The 11,782-nt window shown below is 30.5% G+C and overlaps 1 protein-coding gene across 1 annotated transcript; it reads left to right on the top strand.

Annotated features, from left to right (window-relative positions):
- The first annotated feature begins 5,622 nt into the window (after window positions 1–5,622).
- LOC112702576 (cytochrome P450 716A67) lies at window positions 5,623–9,736 on the top strand. Its single transcript, XM_025753678.3, has 5 exons — window positions 5,623–6,080; window positions 6,981–7,198; window positions 8,287–8,534; window positions 8,642–9,020; window positions 9,128–9,736. The coding sequence occupies exons 1-5, from the start codon at window positions 5,780–5,782 to the stop codon at window positions 9,551–9,553; spliced, it is 1,572 nt and encodes a 523-aa protein (XP_025609463.1). The 5' UTR covers window positions 5,623–5,779; the 3' UTR covers window positions 9,554–9,736.
- Window positions 9,737–11,782: the final 2,046 nt, after the last annotated feature.

Below are 11,782 nucleotides of genomic sequence, written 5' to 3'. Positions count from 1 at the left end.
ACCAAAATCCAATTCCACGCATTTAATTATAATTCTTTTAGAACAACCATGGTTAAAAATTTCTTTAAATTTAATTTTGATATAAACTTAGTATCATAGCACTAATAAAATTGTTTAGTCCAATTATTATTTTAAAGGATTTAACTTTTATATATTAATAATATAAAAATATCATCTAATTTGTTAAAAACATACCTATATTTAATTGATTTCACCATATTCATCCATTACAATAATACGTATCATGATTAGTTTAATTGGTATAAATTAGAATATTATTTTTTATAATTAATATATTTACATTAACAACATAATTGTTTCCTTATATATATTCTTCAATTAATTATAATCATTCAATTAAGATATGTTCTATCCTAAATTTTAGACAAAATAAATTTAGAAACATTTAGTATTATTTAAAATACTTTTTATTCTCAAATTCAATTTGGAAATTTTGTATAAGAAATTAACATGTTAATTCCCAGAATTTGAGTAAATATGCATTTAATATGTTTTTAAAACAATCACGCAATTATAATTTTTATTTTTTAAATTTAGTTTTGATAGTTTAAAAGTATATAAAAGTTATAAGTAGACTATCATATTAGTATCATTTTTTAACTCGATTACTTGGAATTTTTTTATTATACTAATAAAAATAAACTCATAAATGGTAAAAAGAAAATTGAGTATAAAAGACTACTAAAATTACATTTCCAAATTAAATGGACGTAACAAAAAAGTTGAGGTTGTCTTTCAAGTTGCTTTGAAAATAAACTAATCAAATTCTACTATTAGTTTGTATTTATTATATAATATATTTAAAAATTTATTTAAAAAATATTAATATAATAAATTAAAAAAAATCTGAAAAAAGATATTGTATCAGTTTTTTTAAAAAAAAAATATGTCTCAAATTTATAAATTATTGACCAATTTAACATTAAAACGAAGAATATTAACAAATAAACTTCAACCAATTTTAATTTAGTGACAATTAAACTTCTATCTAACTTTAAAATATCAAATAGATACAAAAGAACAGTAAAAAAGAACCGTGTTGATAGTTTACTCGTACATGATTTTGTTTTCACCATTTTAAGAAGGTCAAGATTGGCATATAAGATTATTATCGATGGAATTAGAATCAATTATAACGAATGGTTTATTTGATAAACTAATCTGAATACAATTGACATATTCTTATGTTAGATATGATGTTACATAGCACTTGCACCTGAACCGTTGCATATATTGCACTCGCAGTTTTGTAAAATCAAACTTGTATAAAACATAAATTGTTATCTAGCATTTCATGATAAATACATATTCTAACTAAAGCAAAAGACAATTAGTATTCATATTTGTATCGTTCAGTTAGATTCATAAGAAACCTAATTAAAAAACATTAAATTAAAGACACAGCCTATAAAAAAAATACCAAAAACGAGGCACCACATTAATGATAATAAAGTTATGGATTCAAGAGACCCCGTAGGATATTCTTAACCAAAAGGCAGCCAAAATGCAAACTATCCTGAGATTATAGGCTTGGCTTAAATAACCGCATTTCAGATGAGCAACTTGGAAGACCAAAGTGCGAGGGTTAAACTAAACTTTCATGATATTGATAGATGTGAAAGATCCTTGAGTGAGTTGAGTCTGAACTCCGAGACAAAGGACAGTGTTTGGTCATACCATCACTGGAGCTGTCAATATTAGGAAAATCTATTCTGCCATCATTTAAGTTACATAAAACTAACTTGCCACTAGGAGATTTCGCCAGTAGAACATCATTTTTCAACATGTACATAGGCCGTAATACACTACTTAAACGAGGAATAACCACCAGCGGGTGGTGGGGGACTATTGCCAATTTAGTCCAAGATTGAGAAACTCCATATTCTTCATCAACCAGAGTCCAATGAGTTTTCTTGGTCTCATAACAAACAGCAAGACAACCCATCAAGATACTCAAATGGGGAAACACAAAGCACTCATCATCTGAATCCCTATCGAACAAGAGAACTTGCCGGAATCCTCAGCAGGATTTCCTCTATGAGCTCGTTCAGAAGGATAGGCGGTGGTTTTGTGGTGGTACAGCGGAGCAGTTCCGACCACCCCTCGGTGGTTGACTGGTTGTGACAACCTTCCCCTTCCTCGCAACAGTATCATCATCATAATCAGGAATGGGACCCCTCATCATACGTACGAGGAAAACAGTGAAATGCTTCTCTACAACAAAACTCCACAATAAAGCCGGAATAAAAAATAAAAAACAACATAATTCTAACAATTCTACTCTCAGCGGCATCGCCATTTAATGTACCAGATAAAACATTCATTGAGATTTTATAAGAAAAAAAACAGAGGCCTCAACGTTTTCAGTTAAAATTTAAAAAAAAAATTAAGATTCTTTAAGGTGACGACAAAGGAGGAAGATGACGAGGGAAGGGGGAAGGTGGCACGGAGCTGCTGCAACTTCTTCGATGAAATTTTGGAGGTTCACATACATCTATGAGTCTATCCGATGTTTATTCTTGTCCATGGACTTCTCTCCTAATATATTCATTCAAAATGGATTTAACTTGAAAATTATTTAGCTATTGATCTTTTTTCTTTTAAAAAGAGAATTTCAAATAATTTGTTTTTATTTTATTGTTAATTTATTTCTTAATTAGTTATTTACTTAATTATTTAATTTTTATAATATCTTATTATAATTATATTCCGTTATTCCGTCTGATTTTACTATAGCCAAGTGGTCATTAAAGATTTTATTTTTGAACTAAATACCGACAATATTAACTTGATCAAGATTTTATTTATTTTTAACATGTTATCAGGAATTGTTATATATACAAAGTTTTAAATTAAATATTTCTGTAGCAGCTCAAAAATTTTAAAAATTATTACAATATTAGTACATATATATTTTATATTATATTTATTTTTTAAATCAATTAAATAATTATTACTAGTTTATATATATAATTACTTAAGGGAATCCAACTGTACATCGACTTGTTATGTTACTGGCTCGGATATACAGAAATATTAAATCAGTTGAACTAAAATTCAACAGAAGTTAATAAATTATAAACAAATAATTAATAAATAATATAAATAATACATCTATAAAAACAGAGATTTCAAAAACTGAATTGTACATCGAACCATTTAAATCGGTTTACGAATTTAGAAATTTGACCAGTTTAATAGTGATTTAACTGGAAATTTAAAATTATAAATAAATACATAAAATACAAAACATTTGTGTATAAAATATAATTAGTTCATATTTTTTTTTTACAGTATCTCTCAATTCTTTGAGTTAAGTATTAATTCGTTGTAGATCAAAATTCTATTTAAGAATTTGTTATTGGCGAGTGTATACACAAAATGAAATTCGACTAATATATTAACACGGGAGTAATCCAACTTTGTTTAAATGTATGATGCACAGACACTGACACGGACACGGAACACGCCGACACACACGACACGGGATATGCCGACACGTGAATTTTAAAATCTTGTAAGACATGAGGACACATACATATAAAATATAAAGTATTTTTTAGATAAATCGTAATGATATTTTGATATTTTATTGATATTAAAATATAAATTAAATTTTGTAATTATTTTTAATGTCTTATTTTAATTATATCAAGTATTTAAAATATTTTTTATTTTAATAAATAATAATTTATACTATATTTAAATTTATTTCAAGAATATATGTTAAGAATAAGATTAGACACGCGGACACGTTTAAATACCATCACGTGTCCGCGTGATGGTATTTAAGCGTGTCTAAGCGTGTCCGGTAAATAATTTTTTATTTTTTATTAAGATACGGTTTAGACACAGTAGACACGTGTGTCAGACGAGTGTTGTCGTGTCTAAAATGTGTTCAACACGTGGACACGGCAACTCAGCGAAGTGTCTATGCTTTATAGGTTTAAATAGTTCGTAATTACTTTTAGTTTAAATATATTGGGCCCGGTTGTGTAAATGTTCATTACTTATAAATACCCAAACCCACTAAGCACTAACCCATTTTCACATGCATAATTACGCTTATGAAAAAAAAAAGTTTCCAAATGTAGTAATTATAAAAACCCAAATCCACTAATAAGCACTAACCCAGTCACATGAAATAAAAATAAAAATTCGCTTTACAAGCCCATGAAGTTAGTACATGAAATAAAATAAATGTTAAGAAATAGAGTAAGGTTTTTATTAATAAACCATATAATAAGATTTCTTAGAAGTATAGAAAACCAAACATGCTTTCTACAGCTGCGTGCAGTTATTATACTAGTCATAAAATAAATTTAAAAAAATAAGGTAAGGTGTTTTAAAAAATAGAGAAAATAAAAACTTTCTAAAACCTGAAGGACTAGACTCTAGACATACAATCACTGCATTGGAGGAGTCGTCAAGTGAATTTTAAAAGATAAAATAATATGATTTTCGAAATAATCCGGGATCTACAGGGGTCATAAGTCATAACATACAATTTAAAAGATAAATAATTTTAGAAATATTGAAAATAAAGTAATTCTTTACAACAACGCATTAATAGATTAAGATGTGTTGTAATAATATGGAAAACGTATGTTGTCATGCCTTTTTTATAAACGAATAATATTATAATTTATAAACACCTATTTAATTTATGGTGAACTCAGGTGAAGTCGATTTTACGTGAAGTTGATATCTAAGAGTCGTTAGATTAAAATTTAGTCAAATCAATTAAATTATCTAACGGCTCTCAGATATCAACTTCACGTAAAGTCGACTGCACCAAATTTCTACCTCAATTTTTATAGACAATATGTATTTTTTTTGGGTGCCTTCTATAGACAATATGCAATGTAAATATTAAAAGATTTCTTGAGAAGAAAATGATAATATTTTGTTATTACTACTCAAAAATCATTCGGAAGAACTTATTATAAATTATTCCAAGAGGACACTCATATAGTCTTATTATATTTATGTTGTTAATTTTTCCTGTTTTCATTTAAACATTTTATTACTAATACAGTAATTAGGGTGGCAACGGGGCGGGTAGGGACATGTTTTTGCTTTGTCTGATTTCGTCTCGTTGTACAACAACTCGCATAGAACCCGCCCCGTTTCTATCCGCAGATAGTAAAATATTGAACCTTAACCTGTGCGCCCCTATAATTATTAAAATCCAATAAATAAAATTAAATTTCAAAATTTATATAACTATCATCACATACATAACATAAATTAAAGTAAAAATTTAAATATGATACAATATTATTAATCATTTACTAATTATTTTACATATATTATACATATTATATATTAAAATCATATATATTATATATATAGCGGGACGGGTAGGGACGGATATTACCTAAACCCAATCCCTCTCCGCCTCTCTCAAGAACCCGCCCCGGTACGGAGCGGGTAATTACCCACCCCGAGCAGATAGGGACAGAACGAGTACCCGCGAGTTCAGGTGGCATTGCCATCTCTAACAGTAATACTAAAACATACCGTTCCAAAAATAAAATGTTATTGTATTAAAATATTTTACATGATTATAAAAATGAGTAATCTGCCCCCGTGGTCCGCACGTACTAGTTTTCACAAAATATAATACTAACTTGCGTGGCTCTCGTGGGAAACGCTTTTCCCCATCTTTTCTTTATTTGCAATTTGGTTTCCAGTAATCTTTGCCGATCTATAATATGGTGTGGAACTAAGTGAGAGTGAGTTAGAGTAGATCATAATGGAGGGGCTGCCACTATTATCAACAATGAATTTGGGCACTATGAGCACCGTGATCGGTGTGGGACTACTGATATGGTGGTTGTGGAGTGCACTCAAGTGGGTGTGGCTGAAACCAAAGAGCATAGAGAGGCGTCTAAGGCAGCAGGGCATTAAGGGAAATTCATACCGCCCTTTGGTTGGAGACATTAGAGATATGATTAAAATGATTAAACAAGTTAAATCCAAACCCATGGATCCTCATTCCAACGAGATTGCTCCTCGAGTTTTGCCCTATGTTGTCCACACCGTTGCTAAATACGGTTAGTCACTCAAATTCAATATTATGCAACAATACTCAAGTATATATGTGAAAAAAAAGCTATTTATCCTTAAATTTCAGTCTTTAATCAGTATTTTAAAAATTCATTATTATTTAATTAATTTAAATATCTATTTTTACAATAATAATTGTGCAAAAAATTAAGAAAGTTATTTACTTTTTATTTTCTCTCTTCTCTAAAAACTAATCAAAAGCTGAATTTTAAAGAATACTTAGTTACACTGATGCACATACTTGATCAATAATCTTTACTCTCACTAAATTCTTTGTACAATTACAATATGTATGAGAGAATATAACTGTAATGTAATACCTTCTTTGTTGGTTTTGGTTTAGTTGTTTAGTATATTTGTTGAATGGAGTTCTAGATTCTTTTTACTATATTATTTACAATGCCTGAGATGATATGAGTTGAAACTAGGCTTTAAACTTTAAGGATTAGAATATCACACTGATAAAGAAAAATGCTATTTTCCCCATTTTTTCTTCATTTCTCTTTTTTTAATTTTTCACATAGATTAAGCAAAATTATTAAAATGTATTAATGTTACAAAACTTTAAAAACAATTTATAAAATTATCTTTAATGGTAATAAAAATTGTCCTCTTATAACTATTTTATTCGCTCAATTAAATAATAAAGGTATGATTTAAAGAATTGTAACATTGCAAAAGTAGAAAATTAATAAAAATCGGAGGTATTTTTGACAACTTAATAATTGTCTGATAATTTTTATTGTGAAACTGTAATTCCGAAGATCGCGTTTTAAATTGAGACATTCATATGATTTATCTTAGAAAAATAGGTGTTATTTAATTATCTTAAGAATATTTTTCCATTGTGAATCATGTTAACGGCATTAAAGTAATTACTTATACAGGGAAGAGTTCATTTATGTGGCTTGGTCCAACACCAAGGCTATTCATCTTGGATCCAGACAAAATAAAGGAAATTACCAACAAAGTGTATGAATTTCAAAAGCCTGATACAAGTCCACTTTTCAAGCTTCTTGCTTCGGGCTTTGCAAATTATGATGGTGACAAGTGGGCTAAACACAGGAAGATCGTAAGTCCAGCATTCAATGTTGAGAAATTGAAGGTCAGTTTTCTATTCTTTTCTCTTTCCTTTTGCCATATAATTAAGGCAACTATACCAAAATTTTTTTTTATGATGATCTCTTTATTTAAAAATATAATTTATTTGTTTAACTACACTTTAAATAAAGATAACACTTTTATAATATATAAAAATTAAGTCTTATAATTTATTATTTAATGATCAAAATAAAATATTTTCGTATAATGACAACCATAAAATTTTTATTGGAGTAGCTACCTATAATTAATATCCAAAATATTCTATTAACTAAAGAAAAACTTCAAAAGAGTGAAGAAAGAAAATAGTGACAATATAGCGTTTAGCTCGCTAATTTATTGTCGGAGATTCGAATCTAATCTTGTACATATAAATTCATAATAAATTAATTCTTAATCTGTCGAATTAAAAAATACAGTGTGTCACTCGTATTTGCCACATTAATATTTTTATCAACAAAAAAAAGTTATTTGATAGTTGGATTTTTTTTAATCAAATATGAAATGTTTGATATTTTTAGAGACCCCTTATTTTTTGTCATACTTTTCTTTTGAGTTTTTTTTTAATATAATTTTGATAGTTTGCTCTTCTTTTATTAAATGAAAAAACACCTACAAATGGACACCTTATGTATTTTTTTAACTAGGTAAAGGTACTTTAAATTTGAACCAATCCAATGCTCATCCAATTAATCCAAAAAGCCAACTGAAACTATAATAATTTGTATTTAATTAGTCTCATGTTTAACAAATCACATAAATCATATTGGACATTCGAATTTACTTTTCTAAACTCATCCAAGATAATCCTAACTCATTATATAACACAATCTCATTTTCTCACTATCAAATAGACTACATATATTTACGTGCATCTATATCCTCCATGTGTGTTTTTGTTTTCATTGTTACAAGACAATAAACAAACATAACCTCATTTTAGTTCCTTTAGATTTTGATATGTCAAAATAGTCTCCATAAATATCAAACATGATTACCTGACATGAACCTATAAAGTTACGTGTTCGACAAGCAAACAGGTTCAAGTTGTGAACTACTCATGGTGTTTAATAATCTGGAAATTTTCTGTAGGTCTTGATACCAATATTTGTTGAGTGTTGCGATGACATGATAAGCAAATGGGAGAATGTATTAGCTTCTTCTGATGGACCATGTGAGATGGATGTATGGCCTTCCATACAAAACGTGTCGAGCGATGTCCTCGCTCGCGCCGGCTTTGGAAGTAGCTTCGAAGAAGGAAAGAGAGTCTTCCAACTTCAAAGAGAGATGCTTCAACTCACAATGACACTCTTTAAATTCGCTTTCCTTCCAGGGTACAGGTATGGGTGGCCACACCGGATCAGGTTCCTCTAAAGTGAAAAAGTTGGTAAAGTAAAAAAGTGAGAGAGTCTAATCAGTTATGACCGCACTTGTGCTTATTTTGTAGATTTCTACCGACTCGTACCAACCGAAGGATGAAAGCTATTGACAAGGAAATACGAGGATCGCTAATGAATATCATTAACCGAAGATTGAAATTAATAAAAGCAGGGGAGGCCACAAACAATGACTTGTTGGGGATACTTTTGGAATCAAATTACAAGGAATCTGAGAAAAATAAGGGCGCAGGAATGAGTTTAAGAGAAGTAGTGGAAGAGGTCAAACTGTTTTACTTAGCTGGACAGGAAGCCAATGCAGAATTGCTAGTGTGGACCATGTTGCTGCTAAGCAAGCATCCTGATTGGCAAGAAAAGGCAAGGGAGGAAGTTTTTAAAGTGTTTGGAAACGAAAAACCAGACTACGACAAGATAGGTCAACTAAAGATTGTAAGTTTGAATTTCACGTATTCACATTGTAAAATATTTTACACAATTCACCCGTAAAAATTAGTTATTTTTGCTGACATGATATTGTTACTTTTTCTATGAATCAGGTGCCAATGATTCTACAGGAGAGCCTTAGGCTATATCCACCGGTGGTCATGTTCGCGCGATTTCTACGCAAAGATGCAAAACTTGGAGACCTCATAATTCCTGCAGGGGTGGAACTTATAGTGCCTATATCAATGCTACACCAGGAAAAGGAATTTTGGGGAGATGATGCCAAGGAGTTCAAGCCAGAGAGGTTTGCTGAAGGAGTATCAAAGGCAACAAATGGGAAAATTTCATACATGCCATTTGGATGGGGTCCTCGACTCTGCATAGGGCAAAACTTTGGATTGTTAGAGGCAAAGATAGCTGTGTCCATGATCTTGCAACGTTTCTCCTTTACATTGTCTCCATCTTATACTCATTCTCCATCCTTTATTATTACACTTCAGCCTGAGCACGGGGCACATTTGATATTACAAAAGTTGTAAAATGCTAAACTTTGCTTCTTAGAAAATAAATTAGGCTTCTATATATATGAGTCATAATGTTGTTATTATTATATTTGTAATGATACAATGGTTGCTCTCTACGTAGCGGTAGAGGAAGATGGCTCCTATTGCTTCCAATGCTAAAACCAAGTCTAATAATAGCCTATTTTAAGCTTGTCATCACCGCTAATGTATTATCTTAGAATTTTTTCCCCTATTATTTACTTTCAACACAATTACTATGCGTATCTTTTTATCTGTTTAAATTTTTTAATTTTATGACAATATATTAAATCTCTATTGACCTCAAAAGAAAAAAAAATTTAACATAATACCAATAAAAAGAGAAACACACACATCTAAAAAAGCTTATATGAAAGAGCACTATAACCATTTATTTGCTTCTTTCAACTAATTTGTATCAATATAGTCGTTGACCTACTCTATAAAAAATGTCGTGGAAAAACAAAAAAAAAAACTTATGTACCTCTCTTTTTGTCCGCTTAAGTTTCTATTTGAAGTTTTCTTAATTCATTGAGACATGGCATAAAGATTTTAGACATTTCTAACTATTAAACCTACTATATTCTATAGTCCAAAACACTCAAAATAATACACAAACCCAAACAAAATAAGTTACATTTTTTATTATTAGAGTCATAATGAGTAGTTGGGAGCTAGTAGTAGTAGTTAATAGATGAATATTTATGAAATTAGTTAGTAATATCTTTATACAGCTTAGTTCCTATATCAAGTAATAACACAACTTCACAAATAATATTATTGCTAATTCTACTCTTTTTCCAATAACTAACCATCTCCCTCTCTCTCTCCCTCTCCCTCATCCTTTTCTATAGATGATGCAAATCAAAACCCTTTTCAAAATCTATCCAGTCCTTATTATATACATCTATTAGAGAATCCAACATCAGTTCTTGTCTCACCTGTCTTTAATAACAACAATTATCATTCTTGGTTCCGGTCATTTTCCATGGCTATCATTTCTAAGAACAAACATGGTTTTCTCACTAGCACTATTGCACCTCCATCTTCTGACGATCCTCTTTTCTCAACTTGGAAAGGATGCAACAACTTAGTCCTTTCATGGCTCTTCCATTCTTTATTACCCTCAACAACTCAGAGTGTGATCTATATTCCTACTATTTCATATGTTTGGGAAGATCTCTGTGACTGTTTTTCTCAGTCTGATCTTCTGCACATTGCCGAACTGCAAAAAGAAATTTACTCCTTGAAACAGGAATTTCTATCTGTCATTGACTTTTTTACTGCTCTAAAAATATTATGGGAGGAACTAGAAAACTCGAGACCACTTTCTGTTTGTACTTGCCCAGCAAAAATTTACTGCATTTAAGACTTCATTATCAGATTTTTGAAAGGGCTTGACGAACGATTTTCGGTGCCTTCAAACCACTGCTGGTCTTCTCGATGAACCAAAGATTCTTGCCATTGCCACTAAGAATTGCCGGCCTTCGTCTGGCCGTGGTCGCGGCTCCAATTTCACTGGCGCTGGACGCGGCGGCAGCAACTTCAAGATGTACACCCATTGCGGACGTACTGGCCATACCATGGATGTATGCTACGCGAAACATGGTTACCCGCCGTGACATCCACGGTCCTGGACGACTGCGCCTCCCTGACCGTGCCGGCGCCACTGTGAATAGTATCGCTGCCTCTTCATCTTTGAGTAGCCAAGGGAAAAGAGAAAGTGCTGCTCTATTTCGGAAGGTATCTCCAGAACTTGGTCTAGGTTTATTCCAAACTCAATACAATGCTCTTTTGGCCCTTTTGCAAAAATCTGAGGCCTACAATTTGAAAATAGAGATGAGACTAACTGACTAAGTCATTCTCCTCCTCTCAAATTGAGCTTGGATGTCCATTTATTATGTTCTTCTTATATATTTTTCATTTTAAATAATTTAGCATCATCACATTTTAATTTTAATGGTACCTGGATAATAATTTCAGGATCACATTACTTCAAAATTATCTTATTTTATTTCCTACATCAGAATTAAACCAATAATTATTCATATCTCAAATGGTTTTCAAGTATTGCTTTTTATAAAGGTATTGCTAAATTTTTCACATGTTTAATTCTCTCTTAATATTTTATACTTGTCACAATTTTATTTTAATTTAATTTCTATTTCCAAACTCACTTGCAACCATCCATATGAACTTACTTTTTTCAAATTTCATTGTATCTAG

Source organism: Arachis hypogaea, chromosome 7, assembly GCF_003086295.3.
Source record: "Arachis hypogaea cultivar Tifrunner chromosome 7, arahy.Tifrunner.gnm2.J5K5, whole genome shotgun sequence".
In the NCBI taxonomy this organism is placed as follows: Eukaryota; Viridiplantae; Streptophyta; class Magnoliopsida; order Fabales; family Fabaceae; genus Arachis; species Arachis hypogaea.
Note: the sequence above shows the minus strand (reverse complement) of the source record. Positions and strands in the feature narration are given on the sequence as shown.

Coding starts and splice junctions, on each gene's coding strand:
- LOC112702576 (XM_025753678.3), top strand. CDS start 5,780: ATGGAGGGGCTGCCACTATTATCAACAATGAATTTGGGCACTATGAGC. Junction 7,199..8,286: donor TCAATGTTGAGAAATTGAAG/GTCAGTTTTCTA, acceptor AATTTTCTGTAG/GTCTTGATACCAATATTTGT. Junction 9,021..9,127: donor AGATAGGTCAACTAAAGATT/GTAAGTTTGAAT, acceptor TCTATGAATCAG/GTGCCAATGATTCTACAGGA.